Raw genomic sequence first — 26,646 nt, forward strand, 5'->3', positions numbered from 1 at the left:
CAGAAGGAAGTTAATCTAAAGTATTCATTCTGTTCTGAACAGCATGGACCCATTCAAAGGGCTGGCTATGTATACACATAGGTAGAACGGAAAAGAGCCAAAGAAAAGCAATTCCAGTGATCCCGGTTCTGATTTATGAATGTGCCAGAAGGAGTTAAAGGAGAGTTAAAGTTATATGTTAAACAAAGAGATTAGGTAAACATAGCTCGCCCATCTGCTTTAAAGGCCCATGATGCCTGGGGCGGGAGGCCGGGGATCCAGGGAGTCTGTGAGCCTCTAGCTCAGATCTCTGCTCCACCTACTACTAGCTGATGAGCCACTGAGAGGAGCCAGTCACTCTCTCATCTCGTTTCCTCATATGCAAAACCGCAGTAAGGATGAAATGAGACAATGAATGCTAAGTGTACAGCACAGTGCTGGGCACTGGATGCAAATGAATAAGATGGAAGCTACGATTACCTTCTGATACCACCAAGCACTGACAAACAGACCTTTATTTTGAGAGCAGATTTGACAGTTTAATTACTTAAAACCTATAACAGGAAGAGAAAATGATATTTCATATCTCTGATAATCATTCTTAAATTTAGGATAGATTCTTCTAAACAATACATTTAAAAAGCAAAACACACAGGAAAATATATCATATACACTGGATCTCATATGGAAGAAAGGCTGTGTTATTTTTGAGTATATACATTTAGAAATTTTTAAGAAATTGTAAAGCCATACTATGCCGTTACTGCACATTTGCTTGCCAGCTCATGTGATTACAATAATTAAAGTGATTTTCTGCAATATGTCCAAATTATTATCATTTTTATAGTTTATTGGTCACGATTCTTACATTAAATTAAAATGATACAGTTCCTGTAGCACTTAATAGAAAATATTGATTTAGATTTACAACATTGTGTATGTTTGGCATGAAGGAAAGAAAATATTTGACAAATGAAGAATTACTCAGTTTTCTTTCCCCTAATATTTTGCTACCAACCCTTAATTTTTAGCATGCCAGATTAGGAAAGGGGAAAAAATATGGCTCAGAAGGCGAAACGGCAGTGTAAAAACACGTCAAACGTTTCTCTCTGATGAAAAATGAGACTCTTATTTTAGTGAATATGTTATTGCCTCAATGCTGGGGGAAAAGCAACCATCATTAGAAAAACGAATTGCTCAGCTGTTTATAAGCAAAAAGCTCTGGGGGAATTTCTCAGGACCCCAAAGGCAAAGCATTGCAGGGTTATGCAAACATATGTTGCAGGTGTTTTAGGGGAGACAGGTGGGCAAGCCTCCGCCATGGAAGAGGAGTTAGTTTAATACGCTGTAATGGGAACGAGATAACCTGAATGCATCCAAGTGCAGAGATGCCGCGGCACCAGTGCGCTGAGCGGGAGAGCAAAACTCTCCCGAAAATAATTACCTTGTTAGTGCCAAGCTAACGAAAATTTTCCCATCTTATAGTTTTATAGAAAACAAACACTGCCAATTACTTAAAAAAAAAACAAAAAACAAAACAAAAAAAAACACTAAAAAAAACACAAAACTCCAAAAACTAAAGGTATTTTAAACCTGGAACAAAGAACAGTGGAAATAGCGATAATTATCCAGAAAAGATAAGGATGAAGTATTGTTGCCTTTATTTAAACAAATATTCCTAAGGAGACAGTTTGTTGTAATATCCCCTCTTTGGTTCACTAGGCAACATTAGATTTATCATAATTCTCCTAAAGCCTAAGATATTTCTATATTAAAATGCTAATTTTGTCTTTTCTTTTGCCTGTAATTAAAGCTGGGGAAATTTGTGATCTGATATTCACTGATTGCTAGAGGGTCCACAAAGGTCTCACCATCGTGTTTCTTATTGCCACACACTGCCCTCTTCATTAAAATTAGATACAGGGACACAGTGGATCAAAAGGCAGACATTATCATCCTAAATGCTCCCATTTTAAAATATACATAAAATAACTGGTATTATCTGGATATTGCTGTCAAACCTAGTCTTGTATTTTATTTCCTTCCTCACTGATCTGAGTTTATTTTCTTTTCATATTATGCCTGTTATTGAGAAAATACTTATTATACATATTTATGTATAACAGTATATTGACCCATACCTTCCTTATCTAAACCACTTCTTTTTTTTAAACAACCCATACCATGAATTCAATGCCAAAATTTAGTATTTAAAAAGCTTAGAAAACATCAGATGTGGAAAATTAAAACCTAGCTTAATTTTTTTTTATAATATTCCAAAATCCAAAATGTGGATATAAATCTTTTATCAAGTGAACATAGATCTTCATTAAAAATAATAATAATAATCTCTGTAGCAAGGTTGTAAATTAGAATATTATTTCAATACCAGGTTTAAAATGACCTTCGGTTAATATAATAATAATTCCCATTTTGACAGGAAGTATATAGCAATTGGCAGGAAAATTCAAGTATTTTGATTTTTGCATCTACAGATTAAAAAAACCCCACATTTTAAAGGCCTACAAGAAGTTTTTTAAAAAGCAAAAAAATTGTTAATTGGGTAAAGACCCAGACAAACCTCTGAAGCCACGCCAGCCTCATTTTACATAGCAAATAAGCCCAATTCCCTGAAGTGACATCTCCCTCTCTACCCTGGCAAGCCAAGATCTCAGATGGCAGAGAAGCATTTTAAACCACCTGTGCGTTATGCTCGACTGTAGCTTCACACAATAAATAGACACCAACAGAGAAATAAAATTCTTTTCCTTTCCTAATGTATTTATATTATTGAACTTAGCATGCATGAGGATGCCAGATGAACATGCCCCTCAATATATGGGAAGTAATTTAGGCCAATGCGTTTTCTTTGTTACTAATACTGGTCCTAGAATACTCCTTATAGGTAGTTGGCTAGCTCTTTTCAGCACTACTGAACTCTTCACCCTTTCCCTTCCTGGAATGTAAGCAGATGGGAAGGGGAAGCCTTACTTTATGGAAATCTAGGAAACCCATTTGTCTTTTCCTAGGACTGGTTCCCCACTCCCAATAATGTAAAGGGAAAAGGAAAGAGGTGATTGCAAAAACTGTTCATAAATACTCCAATTTGATATACAAGTTATATTGTAAATTTTTATCATTGGAAATGTTAAAAAAAAAAATTTAAACAAAATGTCACCAAAATAGAAGCAATTGAAAAAATAGTGTTAGGATATCTAAATCAGCGAGAATAAGTCTTCTGGGACCCAGAACCCTGGTTTAAAGAATTTAGTCCTGTCTTCTTTCCTTTCATTACCTGCTTTTGTAATTGCCAAGACAACAGAGACTAAGCGGCTACACGCTGAGGCCTGGTAAAAGGAAACCAGCACAGTCACACTTCCAATGCAACTTTCAGAGTAATTCCAGTAAAACGTTTTGGAATTAAAAATTCATTCATTATATAAATCCACTCTTACTAAGGTCATACACTTCCGCTGTGTGTTATTTTGTGTGTGTGCTGCTTTCTAGCATAACAATGAAGTATCAGTACTGAACTTTGAAAGATCGAAGTGAAGAGAGAAATGAGAAAACAAACTTAAATAACACACAGATCAGAGTTACATTTTCTTGATTGAGCACACTGAGAAGAGTCCACGAAGATGGATGCTGCCTTTCTTGATTTTTTAATTCTAGATTTCATATATCATTGTTAAAAACAACACTGATATTAGGTGTTTTATTTCTCTAAAGCTTGGGTAGTGCTATAAAATTTATTCTTTTTGATCAATAACTCTTAAAAATTGATTTTCATCAGAGAAAGAGAGAGAGAGAGAGAGAGAGAGAGAGGAAGAGAGAAATATTAATATTAGAGAGAAATTTGATTACCTCCTGTACATGCTCTGATCAGGGATGGAACCTGCAACTGGGCCATGAATTCATAATTCTGATTTCAAAATTTAGTACAAAGCTACAGTAATCATGACAGAGTGGTACTAGCATTAAAGACAGACATTAGATCAATGGAATAGAACTGAGAGTCCAGAAATAAATCCTCATATTTATGGTTAATTAATTTTTGACAAATGGGCAAGAAAATTCAATGGGGGAAGGGACAGTCTGTTCAACAAACACAATTGGATATCCACATGCAAAAGAATGACTTGGACCCTTACCTCATACCACACACAAAATAAACTCAAAGTGGAGTTTATGCAAGAGCTAAAGCTATCAAACTACTAGAAGAAAACTGGAATAAATCTTTGTAATCTTGGATTACAATGATTTTTTAGATATGACAGCAAAAGTGATTAAGGAGGAGACTGATTAGTTACATTTCATAGGAATTAAAAACATTTTGTGCTTCGAAGTACATGGTTAAGAAAGTGAAAAGATGATCTACATAGGATTGAAAATATTTACAAATCATGCTTCAGATTAGAGTCTTGCATTCAGAAATGTAAAAAAAAACTTTTATAACGCAATAATAAAATGACAAATAACTCAATTAAACACGGGCACAGGATTCGAGGAGGCATTTCTCCAAAGAACATGTATAAATAGCCCATAAGCACATGAAAAGATGTTCAACATAATTAGTCATCCGGGAAATCCAAATCCAAACCACAATGAGATACCATTGCACATCCATTAGAATTGCTAAAATAAAAATGACAGATATAGCCGAAACCGGTTTGGCTCAGTGGTAGAGTGTCGGTCTGCGGACTGAAAGGTCCCGGGTTCGATTCCGGTCAAGGGCATGTACCTTGGTTGCGGGCACATCCCCAGTAGGGGGTGTGCAAGAGGCAGCTGGTCCATCTTTCTCTCTCATCGACGTTTCTAGCTCTCTATCTCTCTCCCTTCCTCTCTGTAAAAAAATCAATAAAATATATATATATTTTTTAAAAAATGACAGATATACCAAGCGTTGGCAAAAACGTGGAGAAATCTGAGTCCTCATACATTGCTGGTGGGAATGTAAAAAGGTGCACTTTGCAGAACTGTTTGACCGTTCCTTAAGTGTTAAACGTGGAGTTACAATATGACTAACTGATTCCACTGCTATCTACAGACGTAACTCCAGACTTTGGGTAAGCTGTTCACTCATGTTACAGTTGCTTACTCACTATTCTCTGCTGACCAAAATGCTTCTCATTCGTAGTTCAAATACAACCTTTGACGTGAAGCCTTTTGTGAATTTCTAGTTACTCTACAACCTCTACTCTGACAGATGCTCATTTCAACAGAAGTTTGCCTTTTCCAACTGGCCTTACATTGTGATCCGTTGTATACACGTCTGTCTTGCACACAGAATGGAAGCTCACTAAGGGCGAAGCCCTGTCCAGATCAAGTGTATCCTCTCGGTCTCTAGCAGAATGTCTGGCACAGGATATGTGTTCAGAGATTGTCTCTGAACTAGATAAACCGAAGAGCTCGCCAGAATCTGGCTCTTAAAGAGTAGCTGCAGGGAAGTAGATTGAAAATAATTTGATCTGCAGATATGCATGACAAATGGAAGGCTCAGAGAGAAGGCATTTTTTAAATGCCCATACAGTCCCTTCCTCGATAGGAGATGGGCCTAAGCCAAATAGGCTACCATTATGCCCATTTCAGAAAGAAGCTCCAAAAAGGCTAACTGGCAATATGTGTGATCTCATACTGCTCTCAGAGTTTTTCTCAATAAACAGAATCCTAACTCCTGCATCCAGTCACATCCGATTGTGGTCACAATTCGGGTAACGGAAATGGAAAGAAGAGCAGTGAGCGGTGACATAGGCAGCCTGTTCCAGCAGGGAAATCAGTGAGCAGAGAGCAGGAGGGTTGACCGTGACTATCTGACCACCCCTGCTTGATGGGTTGTCTCACAAAGGAGCAGCTGGTTAAGTGGATGTGGATGGCACCCTGCTTTATAAAGTAAACACAGGCAATGTAATTAACGTTTCTTAATTGAGTTGAACTCCTTGTAGGCAGTATGTTGTCTGAACTTATTTTGTTCTGTTTTTGTGCTGTGATACTGTTTCTGTTTGTCTGGCTCTTCGTAGGAGTTTTAGTAGGAAACTGAGAGAAGCTGGATGTCATTTTAAAACCAATCAGTGCTAGGTAACTTGGATGGGAAGGACGGTCGTGAAGATGAGAGGGGCAGAAAGAGCAATCCAAGCCGAGGGAGAGCACAGAACTGGGGTGAAGATGATATGGAAAGAAACTTCCTTCTGCTTCCCTACCTCCCTTCCTCCCTCTTTCCTCCCTTTCCATGAATCCTTCCATCCAAATATTTCCTATGTGTCAGGCACTGTGCTTAGGTACCAATGGTACAATGTTAACACAACAGTCTTACCCTACCTTCGAGGATGAGACAAGCAAATAATCACATCCATGTAAGACTGCTTAGGAAAGGAGATGCTATAAAAGTGCATAATAGGGTCATTTTATTTCATCAGGGAGGATTTCCCAGAGGAAGTGACATGAAATAGCAATTTGAGTGAGGAGCAGTTTTTAATTATGTTTGCGTTCTGGGGAGAGGGTTATGAAGAGAAGCAGGGCAGCATAGAGAGAAGAGAATGAACTTATTTTGTTGTTCTTAGAATTCTCATTAGCTATTAAAGTGTGGTTTCTTTTTCTAGACTGTACTATTTAATGATTAATGATATCTAGAACCTTCACACTTTATCTGTTTATACAGCTACATAAAAAGCAACAAATATTATGTTCATTGGAAAATATATGCACAATAAAAATATTTAAATGAGATAGAGATTGAAACAAATTATATTCAAATTAATTTTAAAAATAATTTACTTATAATGTTTTTTTTTGTGCTTCCTAATAAATGTTGAAGATGCCACATTAGTGAGTACCCATCTTCCTTTACTTAGTTTACTGATTCAAATGCTCACCCCTTGAGGAAACAACCTCACAGACACACTCAGAAATAATGTTTTACCAGCTATCTGGGCATTCTTTAGCCCAGTGAGTTGACACATAAAATTAACCATCATATGGTTCTTCTTAAAATTTAATTGGAAGATGTTACATTTCTATATTTTAAAAAATGGGCTCAAACCTGACTTGATTTCTTCATTTGGAAGATGAGTAACCAAGTTAGAAAATTCTGTTTCCATAAATTTTTAGTGTACTTTGAGAGTTTTAAATAAGTGAAACACTTAAATTGTCTTTGGCAAGAACATCACAAATGGATGAAACATTTCCAACTATTCAATTTAAAAATGTTCTTTCCATAGCATGAATTTCTTTCAAAAAGCTCTTATTTTCTCTTATTATTAAAATGTTACCATTAGCCTAAAGGGACAAATTAAATGCTTATTTTTTTTTCAGCAACATTTGTATGGTAATATATTATCAGAAACTACTTGTCATCAAAACAGAGGTAAGCAAATTTGAAATATATATATATTTTTTAAAATAAAATTTATTTGGCAATTATTTTCAGTACATTAGCAGCAGATATCTAGTGAACCTACAATAGATGTTCACAGCTCCTGGCATTTCTTTGGTATGGTAAACATGCAATCATTTAAGATAATATAACAATATAAGCCATAAATCTACTTAACTGGGCACAGGGAAATGTCAACAAGGCACCATTGGTGGACGCAAAGGGCGACTCTCAATGCTTAATATGGGGAAGGCTCCTCTTCCCTTAGGAGACCTTAGACCGGCAGACACGCGGGCCCTCGGAAGGCACCAGTGTTAACATGCACATTAAAAGGTAAAGCTCAGTTTTTCTTTCTTTTCTTTTTGGGAAGTTTCATTATTTTCTTCCAATGTTCCATTGCATTATCTTTGTGAAGTCACTGTGCATGCACACATTCCACACATTCTATTTCAGAAATCACCAGTTTGAAGCCAGGCTTCTGTTTTCAGGTATTTACCTTTCAGTTTGTGCAGCACTTTTTTCCTCAACCTAGTGTCTGGTTTTTAAAGTGCTGTCCATAGCCCAACGGTTGAAGAACCAGTAAAATCACAGATTTCTGGATCCTATTGCAGAACTATTTACATTAGACTGTCTGGGAGTTTGCATTTGTAACGAGCTCCTTCAGGGGCTTCTTTGGCTCACCACCTTTTAGGCCTCCTGCACTGCACTGCAAGCACTGTGAAGAGGGAACCAAATCCCTAGTCCATTTTATCACTAGAACCTGCAATAAGCACTGGTTGAACTTAATTGTAATGATCAGGTTAATTTCTCCTCTGGCAGAGAAAATGAGGGTTTAGTTAGAGTAACTAGTTATCCTCCTTCCCTTTCTCCCTCCTTCTCTCCCTCCTTCCCCTCCCTTGAGAGCCCCTGGACTGTGAGAGGGTGTAGGCCGCTGAGGGACCGCCCCCCTCCAGTGCGTGGATTTTCATGCACGGGGCCTCTAGTCTACTGTGATAGAAGGTGGCAGTTGCTATGGGGAAAAAAAAGTAGAGCAAGATAAAGGAAAAGGAGTTCTGGGCAGTGGGAAGTGGGGGCAGGACAGTCTGCAGGGCTATAGGGGTGCTCACTAAGATCAGATCTAAGAGAAGACTTAAAGGAGATGAGGGAATTAGCCAAGGGGATATTCCTTTTACTTGTCACAAATCCTGCTCAACAGGTTTCAACCAAGACTTTTGAGAAATTTTGGATGCTGTGGATACATAGCAGGAGCTCAGTAAATTTTGGCTGAATGAATAAAAATAGCATTTTGGAGAGAGAACCAATGTGGAGAAATGAAACTATAAAGTTCCTCTTCAAAACAAGAAAAACAACCAAATAAATAAACAACTATTTCAAATCAATGAAGACACCTGAAAAATGTCCCGAGTGGCATTTGAGGACATTACACATCAAATACTGGAGCAAAAGCCCCCTCGCAGAGCCGCTGGGCCAGCCTCACCCATGCAGAAGCGCCAGGTTCACCTGAATGGTCCAGCCACTACCTTGCAGTATGAAAACCGAGCTTACCTTTCCCTACATGCTAGTCATAACAGTACTTGGATGGGGTAAAGTGTACTTAAAGATTCTCTACAATAAAATATTTGGTGGTTTTGTTTTGCTTTTGTATTTTTTGGAACATATATAACTTCTTGTCTAAAGTATTTAAATAAAAGTTAATTGATTATATCTAATTGGTTATGATTAAGTTTACTGCTTAAATGTATTGAGATTTTTATTCCTACGAAATCAATATATTTAAAGTTGTTAATTAGCAATTCTGGATTTACTGAACTAATATATTTAATGTGGACATGACACATTAAAAATAATTAAGCTTTTCCCCCTCTTTCATCAGTTTTAAGTTTACAATCTTTTGGTCATAATCTGTGAGCTATAACTTTTAATCAAAGTAAGATGACCAGAAATTAAAGTAGTGCCTCTTCTTTTCAAACATGCTACTAACTCATACATAACAAGGACAATAAGTGATCAATTAGGTTCTCACAGAATGGTGAGCTACAAATTACTTTTAGAGGTTACAGGGTAATTAAGGCCTTACTAGCCACCTTTCCCTTTTAAAAAAACAATTAAAGAGCCTGAGTCAAGGCAGCAAAGGTTAAATGATTTCTCTGGGGTAAAAGAGCCAGTCAACGTGAAACAGGGCAGCCACTTCCTTTTTGACCTCAAGGACAGATGACATACATTTCACTGGACTGGAGTGTAATACTTTAATACTTTCGTATTTTGGGCCTCACGTGGTTTTCTAGACACACCCACATAGAATCAATAGCTCTATAAACTTAAGTAATCTGTTTAAAATAAAGATTTCTCCATAAGAATCTAGACTGCTTTTACCTAAAAAATATCAGATAAAAAGCAGGGGATTGGTTTGCAGATTTCATTTTATTTGTTGTTAATCAGAACAGAATTACCATAGATTCTGGTCTCTTCTATAGTTAAATTGAGATAAAAGAGAATGACATACACTCATGTACCTCAGATACAAGCAAAAAAACACCCTTTTCGGTGACTAACAAGGAAAGCACAAAACAAAGGATTCTTAAAGAATAGTAGTTTTCAGATAATTGTTCCAGCTTTTTAGGTGAAAAAATAGGAAGATAACAGAAAGTCAGATTAGAAACATATTAAAAAATGTGAATAGAACCTTCAAATGGGAACATCACAGAAGTAAACAAACGAGCACTGTGCATCTTCCTTAAAGAGTCTTGTCTGTGTGGTTCTTAGTTCCTTATTGCTCAGAGAAGAGAGAAGTACAATGGCATTATTGGCACAGAGCTTTTTCTACTTCTGTCACCTGCCTGGTAGTAGGTTTGAGTCCATTCACCACTTTTCAATTCTGATGTATGACATTTTACCAAAGCCATGTGACTTTTAAAAAGTTGCATTAACAACTGGGATTGTTTTTTAGAATTAAAAGAGTAAAAATTACATATAATATGAAATCTACATATAATCTGAAATCTGACTATTCAGACTTTTTACCCTTTAAAAAGGCAATATTTAATATAACTCCAAACAAAAGCCAAATCAGAATTGGCTAAGCATAAGAACATTATATAAACTATTTTCATAGTGTAGTTCTGTGCACAAGAATGACTCTGAAATTAAATTGTCTTATTTCTTGCCATTTTCTTCCATAAACAATAACAGTCACAGATAAAAGAATTGCTTGAAACCTTACCAGAAATTTCTTGGGGGAACATTCTAGTCTTCAAAACAAATGGTATCTGTCAAATTCTTACTGCAAAATCTAAAATGTTAATCCATGAACTGTATTTCATTTGTAATAAGTCTTTGTGATAAGGTTAACACTTCTGCACATAACACAAATAGGGGAGCAGCAAACAATGAAAATTACTCTGCTTATGTTTCTGTATTAGAATTTTATTTGCTAAAGGGTAAAAACAGATTTGCAAAATTCACAGTTAACTTAAAACAATAGTTTTAAACCTTTATTCCTAGCCCTTACTGCCTTCAGGAAGGAAAGAACATCTGGTTATTTAAGGAACACAATATGTTCACATTTTCTATGACTTTTGTTTCTAATTGGGTTTTTAAATTTTTTTGAATTTGAACAACTAGTTAGAACAATGTTTTTTAATCACTTCATATTTTTCAGACTGTCCTTCTTCTATCCCTCTACTTATTCAGTGGATTGCTTTTGAAAATCTGCTCAGTGGTTCTAATATGATAAAGACAAAGAAATAAGAATTAGGATGTGGCATAGATCTTAGTATAGAAATCATATTTATGGTGAACAGAGTATAGGATGCTACAAACAGATATCTGACATCCAGTCTCTACATACAGCATATATTTTAAAAATTTTCATATGGTTCTTGGGCCACTTACATACCTGGCAGTTTCATTTATTACAGATACAAATAAATGTCTAATACAAACGAAGAATTGGGTGAGCAATAGAAGTAACTAGGATTCCACTATTTTTAAAATTAATGAAGCGATAGCTCTTGTTTGGAAAGCTGGGCAGAAGACCTGGGTTCAATTGTTGGCTCTGCCATTGAGCTGTGTGATCTTGAATAAGTTTTTTTAAAAAAATATATATTTTATTGATTTTTTACAGAGAAGAAGGGAAAGAGATAGAGAGTTAGAAACATCACTGAGAGAAAACATCGATCAGCTGCCTTCTGCACATTCCCTACTGGGGATGTGCCTACAACCAAAGTACATGTCCTTGACCGGAATCGAACCTGGGACCCTTCAGTCCACAGGCTGATGCTCTATCCACTGAGCCAAACCGGTTTCGGTTTGAATAAGTTTTTAAACGCACCTTGATCCTCTGTGTTCATATGCAGAAAAGAGGGGCTGGATTAGACTCTCTAGGTTTTCTACAGTTCCAGACTTTGACAGCTTACATAAAGTAGGTTAACTACATTCTTATTATGTCTTCCTTGTTCCATAATATTTGAAAGTGGTAACAAGTTTTCAAATAATTAACACAGTAAATTAAGGAACCAGATATTCTTTAAGTTCAAGTTGTAGGGTTAGCTCGCCATCTTGATAAAATTGGAAGCTGACAAATATATAATTGGCTACAACTTCTGTGGAATGTAGATATGGGTTCCAGAAAAATGTCAGGTGAATGGGATACATCTAGATTAGAGTCAGTATTGGATGAGGCTTAGCATTTTAGTCAGAATTCAATTCTATCCTTATTTTCTTAACACCAAGCAGTGCAGAACCCAAAACTAAATAAAAATAAAATAAAAAGAGCAGCAGCATAAGGAGAAATAATTGAAAAAGAGTCAATAAGCAAATAGCTACAATACAAGGTGTTGTGAAGACTCATGTCCTATTTGAGCCTGAGAATGGCTTTCTAGAGAAGGTACATGGATACAGGAATCTCAGGAGAAGATGAGTAGATGCAAGGTCATGGAGCCACTATAGCTAGCTTGGAAGCTTACAAATTGTTTTGGCCTTGGGAAAACCATCTAACCTTAACTTCTCTGCACTGAGAAGCAATGAGGGAAGAGAATCTGCTCTGCCTACCTCATCAGCATGCTTGAAAAGTGTGAAAGAACATGGCCCTATTATTACAGTTTACAGGCCCATTATTTCCAAATGTCTCTTCAAATAAGCAATCTTTTCATTGGAAAGCCGGCATCACAGCTGATATAAAACAACTAAAGCCCAGGGTCTCAAGCTCTACTTGCAGAGTCTTTTCTCAACTCAGCAACTCCACTGGGATTCAGGGACAGCAGCATGACCAAGTGCTTTTCCGAGGGTGAGAATGAACCCCTAAGCTCAGAGTTCCTAGTTTATTTTCATATGATTGAGTCGGTCAGCAGCACTCAACACGACAGTGACATGAAACTGGGATATGAAAAGCGTACTCTCATGACTCAAATCTCATCTTTCTACTAATTGACTTCATAGAGATTTGTGTGTTTATATACTTACTCTGATCAACTTGTATCAGAAATGATTCACTTGAATCATTTTGTTGTTGCTAATAATAGAAAACATTCAAAACACTCTGATGTTCAGATTTTTATAGGATATGGGTGGGGTATGATACCTTTCCCTCTATTTCCCCCTCTCAGTATAAATGGCTTCCTTTATGACTTTATAAAAGACATTAACTATACTCTAAACTCTGAAGTCACTTGTGAATTTTTGTAATATATATCAACTTCCTTTTAATTGTATCTTTGTAGCACTGGACTAAATCCTGTTAGAATGTTAGAAGTCAGTTCTTATGGACAAAGGATGCTCTAGATTTTTAGACACAATTGATTTCAACCACAAAAGAGAAGAACAGCCGAAACCGGTTTGGTTCAATGGATAGAGCGTCGGCTTGGGGACTGAAAGGTTCCGGTTCGATTCCGGTCAAGGGCATGTACCTTGGTTGCGGGCATATCCCCAGTAGGGGGTGTGCAAGAGGCAGCTAATTGATGACTCTCTCTCATCGATGTTTCTAACTCTCTATCTCCCTCCCTTCCTCTCTGTACAAAATCAATAAAATATATTAAAAAAAAAAAAAAGAGAGAAGACCAATTCCTGCCCAATTTATTATGTCTCATGAATATCTGTTTAAGATCCTACATTTTGGACCATTATCTTAATCATGTTTTTACTTGGTAAGAATGTAAAAGTAGGGATTACTTTTTTTTTTTTTTTTTAGATATTTATGCTATTATTTTTTTCTCTTAAACCTTAAAAAATATATTTGTTAATCCTTTTAGAATGGCTTCGTTATACTTGTATATTAAGTATACTACATTATTGAGATATAAGTACTCTATTAGATTATACTAATAACATTGATATATTTATTATATACAATTCTGCAATTATAAGAGTGAATGATTCATAGTAAGGACAACCATAATTAGCTGGAAAAATGATCAATATCAATAGATTTAGGTAACATATTCATTTCTACCTTCAAGTAAACCAAGCAAATTACACAAGTAGATAATTCAAATAGTTATTTTTGAACTTTTTTCCACTCTGTATAACTCGAAGAATTCCTAATGCTGAACAGATAGAATTTACCTTAAGTTTGTAGAGCAAAACTTATTGACCAGAAACCTCATTAATTTTTATAGATATTTTGTAATCTTGGTTATTTTTTATAAAAAATATATACTTACACAATTTTCACATAATACATATATGTAAAAATATAAAATATGGGACTTTTGATTTTCATAGTCAGACTCTTAAACCTTACCAAAAATATTGCTATCTTATGTATCAGAGAAACAATGGATTCTATTTCTGATACTTAATAAAGTTTTGTATAATGGAAATGATAAAATTATGTATCTCTGCAGAAAATTGATATAGGAACAAGGAAATAAATTATTTTAAATCAATCAATGAATAAATAGAGAATATACTCCAATGTTGAAGTCTACAACCAAAGAAAGGGCAGAAATTCCTTTGAATCAAAATGTATGTTGAGCATGTTGAACATGGAGGCCCAAGTTGATCAGACAGAGCTTTGGCAATGGATCCACAGACAGACTGACTCAAAGACAGCTTGACAACTGCCAACAAGCCTGTTGGTAATTCTGCCAAAGAACCAAAGGCTGGGAATACCACCCAACGTCTGGCATTCTCCTATTCCTGTTTGAAGCTTTCTCTCTTACATTTCGTCCAATATTTTTGTTTGGCTCAAACGCATCAAAAATTCACAGATTTTTTTTAGATCATTAAATGTTCTTATTTTCAAGAAATATAACATTAGTTGTAAAAGAGCACACTTTATCTCCAAAGTGTAAAGACAATTTTGGTAACTTGCTTTAAAGTTCAACTAGAGAAATCAACAGTATAGTCTGTTGAAGTCTTTATCTTATTAGGCTAGTCTTCACCCCAAAAATAAGAAATATATATTCATAATATGAAATAATTTAGTATTTCATGATGTCATAAATTGCTGTAGAACTGGTCCTTTTTCATAGCTCTGATGGCCCCTGAGGCTTTACTTGGATAGGCTGGCCCTCTGAGGGGTTCAAAGATATTAAGGGTGGTGATAAAGAGAAGCAATGCTCACTACTTTCTTGCATTGTGAGGAGCGCAGGAAGGCAAGGCAACCTTTTAAGGGACAAGATGTGTGCTCCATTTAATTTGCTGCACAGTTACTAGGCCATTAAGTGTATGAGTTTTGGCCTATAACTCAAGGCAAATTCTTTCATTAGTTAATTCATCTGCCATTAGACAAATTCCACATGAGGAATTCTTGGTGCCATCCAATTTTTCTGGAAACTGTGTATATACTACTTGGGAAGCTTACCTTTGGATCTCGAAGGAACAGAGCCTTAAGGATCAGTGAGTGTACATCCCCAATCACTGGGTAATGCATCAGAAGGCCGAGACAGGTCTGGTAGTTACTAGAGATCACTAAATAAGAAGAAAAAAATAATTCAGAAGCAATATTTCTTCAGATGTTTGCATTACTGAGTAAAAATATAACAACACAGAGTCAAAGTAAACCAATAACCGCTTTGATAAACAAAAACAGGGAGAAGGGACCTTTATCCAATGGCCTCTGAGGCAACAAGCTGTACTGTTAACTGCATTCTAATAACTAGCATGTAGCCTTGGGGGGTGCTGGAAGGAAAAACCTCAGACATAAATATGTGTGTGTGTTTGCAATATAAATAATCTCTTGAAGCATGCATATTTACTGCCATTTACATGGCTATGTTTAAATGTCTCCAGTTTTGTTGCTTAGGAGTTACAAAAATATCATGAATGGGAAAGAACCAGTTTAACATTTTCATAAAATAATAATCCTGATTTTATGCTTCATAACTTACATGTTACATATATTCCTTTTTATATATGCACACTAGTGGCCCAGTGCATGAAATTCGTGCATGGGGGGAGGGAGGGTGTCCCTCAGCCCAGCCTACACCCTTTCCAATCTGGGACCCACAGGGATCTGGCCTAAACCTGCAGTTGGACATCCCTCTCACAATCCAGGACTGCTTGACTGCCTGATCACCCCTAACCATTCTACCTGCCGGCCTGATCACCCCCAACTGCCCTCCCCTGCCGGCCTCATGGTCCCCAACTGCCCTCTCAAGCCAGTCTCCTGGAAGATCTCCCAGTCTAATTAGCATATTACTCTTTTATTAGTATAGATATTAAAAAATTAAAAAATTTTAAAAATGTATTTGCTTTCAATTACTTGTTTTCCTAAAGGTAATAAAAAATTTAGGGAAAATATCTAAGCAGTATTTCTTGGAGGAAAAATGTCAAAATCTTCATAGATAAGCCTAACTGTGAGCCTTAGATTGACATTTAATATTTTTTCAAATCAACCTAATTATAGGCACAATTATTAAACACATCTTTCAAGCAGGTCTATGTAAACTACCTCATTTCTTGGCCACCAACTCGCCACACTGTGACAGTTGGGCCCAGTATGGATGCTTGTTTTGTGAGCCACATTAACTTCCTCTGTGAAGAAACTTTAGTTACAACTTTCTGTGGCTACAACCAAACCCCTTTTATTAATCAGAGTAGTTAGTTGATTCCACAGGAAAACTGTGATTCAACAGATACAACACAGATCACAAAATAAATGTTTGTGATCAGAAATACCGTTGATTCTTAGGACCCCCCCCCCCCCCTTCTGTTGGTAACAGCACTTCTTGCTATAGCTTCCCATCCCTCCCTCTGCCCATGAACATTGTGGGGAAAGGAGACAGGACTGGGCAAAATGAATAATTATAATCTATGTAAGGAACCACTTTATCATCTTCATTTCCGCCTCTGATCTGACAGCTTGTAATTTCATACATCTGCTTTCATTTGTAAAGCACTCACTTATCCTACCCTTTCTATATCTGTTCAGACTCTCCTTTTCTTATTTGTTTATTTTGTCATATTTGAATTCAGTTACCTATTGTCCTTTTTCCTCTAGAATTCAAAAAGCTTAGATACTAAGAACAGTATAATTTTTTCACATACAGTCTTCTTGGAGAGCTATCAAATAAATAAAACTTAGATAATCAATTCATTTTATAATTCATAAAGTTATTCTCCCAAATGTTATAATGATCATATATTAGTAACTGACCCAGTATATGTATCTTTTGGAAATGGTTATGGCCTTGGGATTCAAAGATGTGGGTTTGAATCCCAGGACACCATTTGAATCTTTCATAACAGTTTCCTCAAGATTAAATGATATAATCTATGTGACTGATTTATAGCAGCCACTTAAAACCTGTTAAAGGTAACCTCTTTGAGCTTAAGTTTAGCCATTTAGAAAACAACTTTCTCATTTAAAAAAAACTATATGCCTACCTCATTCAATTCAATGATTATCTGTTGAATAACTAATCCATTGCAGGCCCTATGTTAGGAAGGGATGCAGAGATGAACCAAGCACATCCTTGCCCTGCAGAAATGTAAACTACAGGAGGGCAGATGTGCAACAACAAGAATTTATTACTACTATCATCACAAGATGACAATGAATTATTGAAGGCTTTCTAAGACCAGGCCCATTGCCAAGAACTTTATCTGCATTATCTCATTTAGTTTCTATGATAATCTTGTTATAAGGGTACAAGTATTATCTTTGTTTTACAGGTGAGAAAAGTGATACTTGGAAAGGTTATGTCATTTGCCCAAAATTGCACACCTGTTGGTGTATAAGGCCAGGATTAGTAAATATTTAGAAACAGGCACAAATTCTCATATGTAGGTATAAAATAGCACACAATACAAATAATCATGGATTAAATATAAAACAAAAATTAAGAGCTAACAACAAAACCTTAAATTAAAGCTTTAACAATTTATTGTGATCTCCACTGAAGATAAAGGTAAATGTGATATAATTGGCAGTTAGACAGACATGAGCATGGTAGGAATGATGAGCCAGGTACAGAAAGTCACCAGGGTGAAAAGCCTTGCATGCTGAGCAGTGGATAACTGTAAGGTAGGAGCTTACCCCCATGGTGACCTTTCCTCTTCTAGCATATCTCTGATCATGTGGTTCAGACCCTTCCTTGACCTTTCCTCCCCTAGCATGTTGCTAGTCATGTGGTAGACACCCGTAGAGGAGGAACAAGCCCTTCGTAACCCCATACAAGCCCTTGCACAAGCACTCCCTTAAGCATTAAGTCCTCAGGACAAATGAGGTAGTGGCTAAAGAGTAAATGGAGATTTAAAATGAAATAAAAAGGAACAATGTTTAAACCACTAAGAGGACACAATTGCCACACCAGGCTAGGCCAACAAATAACTGAAGACTCCCCTACAGAAAAATGAGAAAATCTGAAGTTTTGTAACATGCTTATGCTGGCTGAAAAAAACAACAACAACAAGGCAAGAGTGGGTAGAAGTGCCAAGAAGGAAACTTATCCATTTCCAAAGTGTTCAGGGAGGTGGTAAATTAAACAAGACAACAAACATTTATTTGAGAGATACTTTCTGGTTAGAAAAATCTACAATGAAATGAATCTGAATATAGTGTTTAGACTGCTAATATAATTGACAAGACAAATAAATAGTAAGTTACATTGTAAATTAGAGAAAATGTTTTTCTTTGACACTAATCAAAAACAAAAATTTAAACCAATAAAAAGATGTGAAAAAATGTACGCTTAATTTAAAAAGCAGACAGTGCTTTAACAAAGCTATGCTGAAGTGTATTGAACAATCACTGCTTAGTTGAGTTGGTATTCTAAGAGTGTTTGGGCTTCTGTTCCATCAGTAATCACTACACCCGAATTCATGACCCCCAGCTCCAGGTGCCTAGAGTGCCCCAAATACATGAAGAAATTCAGAGGCTCTGAGGGACAGGGAAGAATTATAGCAGGTGTCTGGTCTTAAGGACTTGCAATCTAGTTGAGAAGATGGGACTAATATGAACAATAAGGAACAAGGTAAGATGAGTTAATGAAATGCTACCTTGAGTGGTATTGATTAAAATCTTATAGGACTGCAAAAGTGAGAGATCAATGAAGGCTAGATTAATTGGGGATGGTTTTGGGGAAAAGCTACCTTGCCTTAGTCCTGTATAGGAGCTATAATTAGGTAGGTAGGGCCAGGGGAAGCAGAGACTCACATGTGTAACTTCAGTATGAAATAAATCAATAAAAAAAAGTATGATGAGAGTATGGCTATTAATAAATCTTTATAAGACTGATGGCTCATAATAACCTTTCTGTATTTCCTAATCTTTATTTTTTTATATATATAACCTTAATCCATATAATCTGGCAAGAAATCTGAAAAGCACTTCTTATTACAAGAAATTAAAAATGTTTATGGCTTAAAATGTTTGGGGATAATTCTACAGTGGTGCCTCACATAACGAACGCCTCGCACAGCGAACTTTGGACAGGTTTTTCATGAAACCATCGGCCAAAAAGCAGAAAATGGATGAAGATGTGCAAGATTTGGTAGACTCTACTTAGTCTGTCTTAAAATTAAAAAAATGTGTGTTTTTTTTTTTTAAAAATTATGTTTTTAGATGTATCTAAATAAAAATATGTCATCTTAGCATATTTTTTTTTATGTCATCTTAGCATATTTTATGCTACAGAACGAATTATTTTTTTTAACATGTATTGTTATGGGAAAACGATTTTCACATAACGAACTTTTCGCATAACAAGCTTGCTCCTGGAACGAATTAAGTTCGTTGTGTGAGGCACCACTGTATTTAGAAATGGATACTATGTACCTAAGTAAAGCAAGAGTTTTTCATAGAACAGCCATTTGACCATCATTTCCAAGGTCAAATTTTAAAATATGTATAGTAGATATAATGTTCACATTGTTCTGTTTTCCAATGCAAATTTATTTTTACTTCATAAAATCAAGGTAGGGCTATAGGCATGGAAAAGGCATGTGAGAACCAGTCCCTCTGCCACTAGCCCTGTGGCCTTGAGCTTGTTTCCTAACCTCTAACCTTGGAGGTTGGGTTCAGTTTCTGAGCCCTCACACAGAATACGGTGTTTGTAAGAATTCTTTTAAGTGGTTGAATATTACACTTCCCTGACTGAACTACTTTCAAACAGAATAAAAGCTTTGTTAAAGGGATATAAAGAAAATTATAAGAATACTTTTGTTAAAAATTAAATATAAGTTGTGGAGATCAGTGATAAAAGGCATAGTAAGAACTAAACAGGGTACTGGGCTCTAACACCAAACACTGAGTGTGATTGTTTCAAATTACTTTACTGCACTGTATTAGTTTGTTAGAGCAGCTGTAACAAAGAACCCCGAACTGGAAGGTTTTAAACAACGGAAATTTGTTGTCATAACAGTTCTGGAGGCCAGATGTACAAAATCAAGCTGTTAGGGCCATCCTCCCTCTGAAACCTGCAGGGAAGAATCCGTTCTTGTCTTTACTGGCAGAGCTGTTCCTTCCAAGGGCTCCAAAAAAGGATCTGTTCTATGCCATTTTCCTAGCTTTCAATGACAGCTGGAATCCTTGTCATTTCTTGGCTTGCAGATGCATCACTCCAACCTCCGCCTCTGTTTTCATATGGCATTATTTTCCTATGTGTCTTCACATCTTCCTTTCTCTGTGCATATGTGTCCGCATTCTTTTCTTCTTATATGGACACCAGTCATAGTGTAGTAGAATTCCATCCTACTCCAACACGATTCATTTTAATTAATTACATCTGCAACCACCTATTTCCAAATAAGGTTATATCCTGAGGCACTAGGGGTTAGAACTTCAACATATACCTTGGGGGATATAATTAAACTCTCATAATAGGTCTAATTATCCCTCCTTATAAAATAAAGATTTGGGGGGAGATATAGTAAATCTTAACCATTTTTTTTTTTAGGTTACATATTCCTTTGAGAAGATGATGAGTTATATATCCTTGGCCCAGGGAGATGCACACCTACACAATGTATTGCACAGTATCAGGATGATCATGGCACTTTGAAGCCCTCTATTGAACTCCTGGGACAGTGGTTGGCAAACCGCAGCTTGTGAACCACATGCGGCTCTTTGGTCCCTTGAGTGTGGCTCTTCCACAAAATACCACGTGCGAGCACACAAGTGCAGTGCGATTGAAACTTCGTGGCCCATGCACAGAAGTCGGTTTTTGGCTCTCAAAAGAAATTTCAATCATTGTGCTGTTGACATTTGGCTCTGTTGACTAATGAGTTTGCCAACCACTGTCCTAGGAGGTATAGATCCAAAGTAAGGAATGCCAACTTTGAGGGAAGGCTCTTTTAGTTTCACCAAGTGCATCATTGTTTGAGCTACAAACAAATCACCTACATCTACAAAAGAACATCTGCAGCGCCCAAGGTCATCACCACCCTTGATGCCCCAGGCAGGGCTTCATGAGTCAGAATGGAGCAAGATGGAATAAAAACTTGACACCAATGTTCCATGTGAAATGTTGAGGCTGGCAAGTTGTCCGCCTTCCTCTTGTTCTTGGTCCTGGGTTAAAATTTAAGCTCATTTAATTAGCACTGCCCTCCCCGTGCCTTCTACTCAATCCTGTTCAGTGTCTGCTTCCAGCTACTCCCCACCCTCTCAATCTTTTGCTCTAAAGAACAATGCCTTCCCCTCTGAGCCTAATCTTCCTTCCTGGAGTCATTGCTGCCCTGGCAACCTCCAGTGGTGGGGGTGGGGCCACCAACTCGCTCCCTGATTCTATTTCTAAACCATTGCTTCCCATCTTTCCATAAAAACGCTTTTCTTCTGAAGTCTGTGCCACACATCTATACCTCTATCAAGCCTCTTCCATAATTGTCAGCTATACGCTATGATGGCTGACAGGTAGTAGGCACTGCTTAAACACTGGCTGAATGAATGGTTAATTCTTTGAGTAAATGATTGATTGAATAAAAGCTGTGGAGGACCAAATAAGAATCCCAGTTCCCTCACAATTTCTTGATCTCCTCAGTGATACTTTCTCCTTTAATAACTTCAACCATTCTGCTCATACCCAGAACTGCTCCATGTCCTCTTATTTGACCATGACCTCTGATTTTAGCTCTCATACCCGGCCTCTAATCCCTTGATACTCTTGATTTCCCCATAGTCTTTTCCTAGCCAAGTTTCTCTCCCTAAACAGCTTAAGTCACTCTCTTAAAATGCAACCTGCACCCTCCACTCTCCTTCCTCCCTTCAGATCTACCTAATTCATTTGGATGTGGCCTTAACTTGAAGTCTGAATTATGATCTGCCTCTTTTGAATCTTGCTTGGAGTGCTGAGCATAATTGAGAACAAACATAAACTGAGTCCTGGTTCTAGTGCCCACTGTTTTTCTCTGTAGGATCTTTGACAGCTAGACCAGGCTTGTTCTAGTTCTTGATCAGTCATCTCTAGCACACTTCCCAGTCATTCTTCTCAAACCCCTCCACTACCCTGCCTCATTCACAGTGGACAACCTGCTTCTTCTTCTATCAGACACTAGAGGCCCAGTGCACAAATTTGTGCAACAGTGGGCACTGGACCGAAATCAGTTCTCTGACATACCCCGAGGGGTCCCAGATTGAGAGAGGGCACAGGCCAGGCCCAGGGACCCCACCAGTGCACAATAGAGGCTGGAGAGGGGCTCTGGAGGTTGGTCAGCTATTGAGGGACCATGAGAGGGCTCCAGGGCATGACAGGCCCATCATCTCACTCAGTCCCGATCAGCCAGACCCCAGCAGCAAGCTAATCTACTAGCTGGAGCATCTGCCCCTTGGCGGTCAGTGCACATCATAGCGAGCGGTTGAGTGACCTTAGCATATCATTAGCATATTATGCTTTGATTAATAGTTGAATGGCTGACTGGTCAACAGGACACTTAGTTATTAGGCTTTTATTATATAGGACGGACTTCCTCCACTTCCCATCTTCTCCACCTGTGAAGTGGGCTATCTCTGAAACCTGCCTAATGCCGCCTTCCAGGATTAGCACCTGTTTTTTTTATTCCAGTTCTATAGCCAGTGATCCACAGGACTCCTAACCTCAGCCACAGCTCTGGATATATTAGTCTGAAATTGATTATATCAGTCTTTCCTATGAACTGGTAAGCTTTTTGAGGACAGAGGCAATGCCCCTTAAATATATAATAAATAGTCACTCTATTTTAGAAGATATGCACTGCTATGGATTTAACCAAGCAAATAAAAAGAAGTTGAACTAAACACTGAAATGAATAAACAACTTCATTACCCCTGTATTTTTCCACATGTGCCCATATGTTTTATAACATCATCAGCAGAGGGATTAAAAAAATAAAGAACTTCAGCTGCCAAAAATTTAACTGTTTCATGAAATTAATTTTAAAATGTAGATCTTATAATAGTATAGGAGATAGGATAATTAAATTAAAAATATAGTTGTAATATGTCAAATTTAAGAAAAAAAAGCAATAATTAAGCCCATAGAAAACCAGTATAAAATTTAATAGTTCTTTACTATAAAAAATTTGTGAAAATAAAAGGTGAGGCAAAGTAAGTTTAGAGTTCATGAAATACAGAAATAATTCTTGTATTATTATTTATTTATTATTGTATTATTTTCCAAATGAACAACTATGTACCTATGTTTTAAATAAAAAAAGTTTATCATTCCTCTGTTTTTTTTAAAGTACTTACATTAAAAAAAGGCAAACAACTTTAAAATGGGAGACGGTATTGAATATCCAAAAACCTAGAATCCATCAAATCTAGCAAACATCTTTTTCTACTTTCCAGATGTTTCCTTTATGATTTCCATGTTCTTATGTGATTAGCTCTGACTCAGAAAAAAAAGGAGCTTTTCACTTTGTCAAAACCCAAAGTGTTTGACCTTCAAGGCACAAAAACAACCCCCACAATTTTTGGATAAAAATGTGGTTCTCCTGTCATTTATTCACTCAAGTAATTTGGGGGGAATTAAAAAAGTATAATCTAAAATTTTAAAGAATATTATTAGTGTTACCAGAGGCGTAACAAGAGCATCTGGCACAAATGGTATTCAATGAATAAATAAAAGAGAACCACATAGCAATTTAACAGTCAAGATTATGAATGGCTCGAAACAGTTTATATTCTTCTGACAGAGTCCTACTCTTACGACAGTTTTTTATTTCCTACTTAATCATCACTTTATGCAATCTTTCCTAATTATATTTTGGCTTACAAGTCTTATTTAGTGAACTGTGATTATTTTTCTGAGAAGGAAAATAATTTGAGATATTTTGAAATTTAAAACAAGCTCTGATATTTTCTTCAAGCTGAAGATCATCTAACTATTCAAAAGGGATGCACTGTTTTTTCCAACTAGGGCAGGCACCTTTGGGTAGATCTGATAAGATGCATTATAGCTACCACTTGGCACTCTATTGAGAAACACATTTGCCTAAAATATAACTGAGAAGTTAAGAGATTTTTAAAATGCAATATCTATTTTTTATTGGCAAGTTGTTGATACTATAAAAAGAAAACTACTTTCTCGATAAATATCCTTGAATACTACCTACCTGTCAGAAGGTGGAGCTCTAAACATAGCTGAAATACTGGCTTTTTATATGTGCACTTCACAAATGTGTGTACTGGCAATGAGGAGAATAAAGCATGAGTAAAGTCTTCAGAAAAAGGGTTCTGAAAAAATAATCCAATTCTCTCAGGAAAAATCACCCACATCTCCCAATATGTACATAGTTAACTCACACACACAAAAAATTTTAGTTCAATATATTGCCTACGATAAAAATGTAGGTATGGTAATTCAGAATGAAAGGTAAAGTATATTTAAAAGGTAAAACATATTTAAATTCAGGATCATCTACTTGAACGTAGGCAAGGTCAGTAACACTTACAAGCATCTCGGATGTAGAGTAACATGGCTATGAAGATGTAATCCACTAAGCCCAGGCCGAGGCCATCAGCGAACAAGGCGTCCCAGACCACCAGCAGGTCCTGCAGGGGGAACTCCCGCCCAAACAGCAGCCGTACCCACCGCCTAGAGAAAACAAAACCGAAATTCAGAAAGCAGTGCGTTTGAGAGAAATATAAAGAGGAATCATTTTCTCCTACAACTGTGACGAAACTATCATCTTTAATCACTTTAAGCAAATATTATATATCCAGAATACAATGAAGTAAAATCCAAGTTTTTTCAAATGAATTTTTTAATTTTATAACTAGACCATAGTCATTAAGCTTTATTCCTTCTATATGTATAAAACAAAAGTACATTTGAAAAGGGTAGAAATATTTCTTATTTAATACAAATCACATAAAAAAGGCAGAGAGAAAAATTAAATGCATAGTGGTCTGATAAATGCCTTATTTGTAAGGTTATGAGTTAAAAATTACAATTTTCAAAAATTTCATGCTCACTACTAATTTTTTGTTAGATTTTTGCAAATGGGTATATGACAAATTACTATAACCAAACAGAAAATTTCATTGTCATATTTCACTCATTTAAAAAATATTCATTTTAAAATAAAATGTGAGGGAAAAGAGCAGATATCTATGTTTTTGTCAAGCCCAGACAGTTATTTCAAATGAAACAACATGATACTTAATTTTTAACTTTACAAGAGATATGACTTATCAGTGAGGCTATCTTTCCAGGCATGGTTTTAAAAACACAGTTACCTTTATGGCGAGGAAAATGGATATGTAGGCATAAGCAGCCAATAAGAATACTGAACAAGGTCTGTATATAATTATGTATCATAAACAGTTACACTTCAGACTGTCAATAAATGCTACCTAAGCTCTTTATATCTAGTTCTTATAATAAAAATAATTTACTTTGATATGTTTGTATCAATTTACTTCTAATTTTACATAACACAGCTACAATTTCCTTACACAGCCTTTCTTTAGGAATCTAGAATTCTATGTGATTCTGGGACATAGCAAAGAATGAGAAATTCCAAATTTCTGGTACCACCAAATAGTACAGAATAGAGGAAATTGTTTAAAAATCAACTAATATATGTTACTATTTTGCAAAATTTGAAACCAAATATAACCATCTGTGGGGTTAAAGTGAGGCCAAAAAAATTCAAATACTTTCTTCAGGAATAATTACATTTAAGAAGAAATCATGGCTGTGATAATACAGGTACAATCACACATATATATAACTTTATGAGGAACCATAATAATCAAATACTTAAGTTATTTTGTTTATACTGTTAAATTAATCAACAGAATAATTAAATTATATTTTCAACTACATCTTAAATTATGTTACTCTATTTTTCAGGAAAAAAGTTTAATGTCTAATAACATTTATCTTTTTTTAAAATGTTATAGGCTGTTTAAAATTTTTATCTACCTTTCAATTCTTATTCCACTAATATGAAAAATAAAATATACTTTTTTATCTAATGTGTTTATATTTATGCAGTTTAGAAAAAAAGCATGTTATTTCTCTACACCTTTCTAATTCTTTCAAATTACAAATGCTAATGTTAACTGTTTTAAGAAATATACAAATATCTCTAAGCTAGCTAGGTGCTCTTCTTAATTACAACGAATTAACTGGTCTTGCAAAAAGCATCAGGGGAACCAGCAGAATGGACAAAGCAAAAAGTAGCTGAATTGAATTATTTGGGGCATCTGTTTAACCAGCTAACTGCCATGATATTTTGAATTTAATTAAAAAAGGTCCGCTGCTTGCATCTATAGAAGCTTATGGTGTACAAATGGTTAAAGGATCTTCAAACTGATAACCATATCTGCATTATTAAATGACTAAACACTTAGAATGTGATCATTCAAAGTTATTCAACTGAGATGACTGGAAGAAAAAATCATCAATATAAAATACTGGTGAGGATCTAATGTA

The 26,646-nt window shown here is 36.1% G+C and overlaps 1 protein-coding gene across 3 annotated transcripts in view; it reads right to left on the minus strand.

Annotated features, from left to right (window-relative positions):
- The window catches only part of TBC1D5 (TBC1 domain family member 5), a 375,466-nt gene that overhangs the window by 75,467 nt on the left and 273,353 nt on the right, over positions 1-26,646 (minus strand). For all 3 annotated transcript variants that reach the window (XM_084903302.1, XM_084903300.1, XM_084903301.1), the window contains exons 15-16: positions 24,656-24,798; positions 15,150-15,256 (exon numbers count right to left, since the gene is read on the minus strand). In XM_084903302.1, coding sequence (XP_084759428.1) covers positions 15,150-15,256; positions 24,656-24,798 — 250 coding nt within the window. The remainder of the gene's footprint in view (positions 1-15,149; positions 15,257-24,655; positions 24,799-26,646) is intronic.

The sequence above is a fragment of the Pipistrellus hanaki genome (assembly GCF_964339955.1).
Source record: "Pipistrellus hanaki genome assembly, chromosome: 13".
NCBI lineage: Eukaryota > Metazoa > Chordata > Mammalia > Chiroptera > Vespertilionidae > Pipistrellus > Pipistrellus hanaki.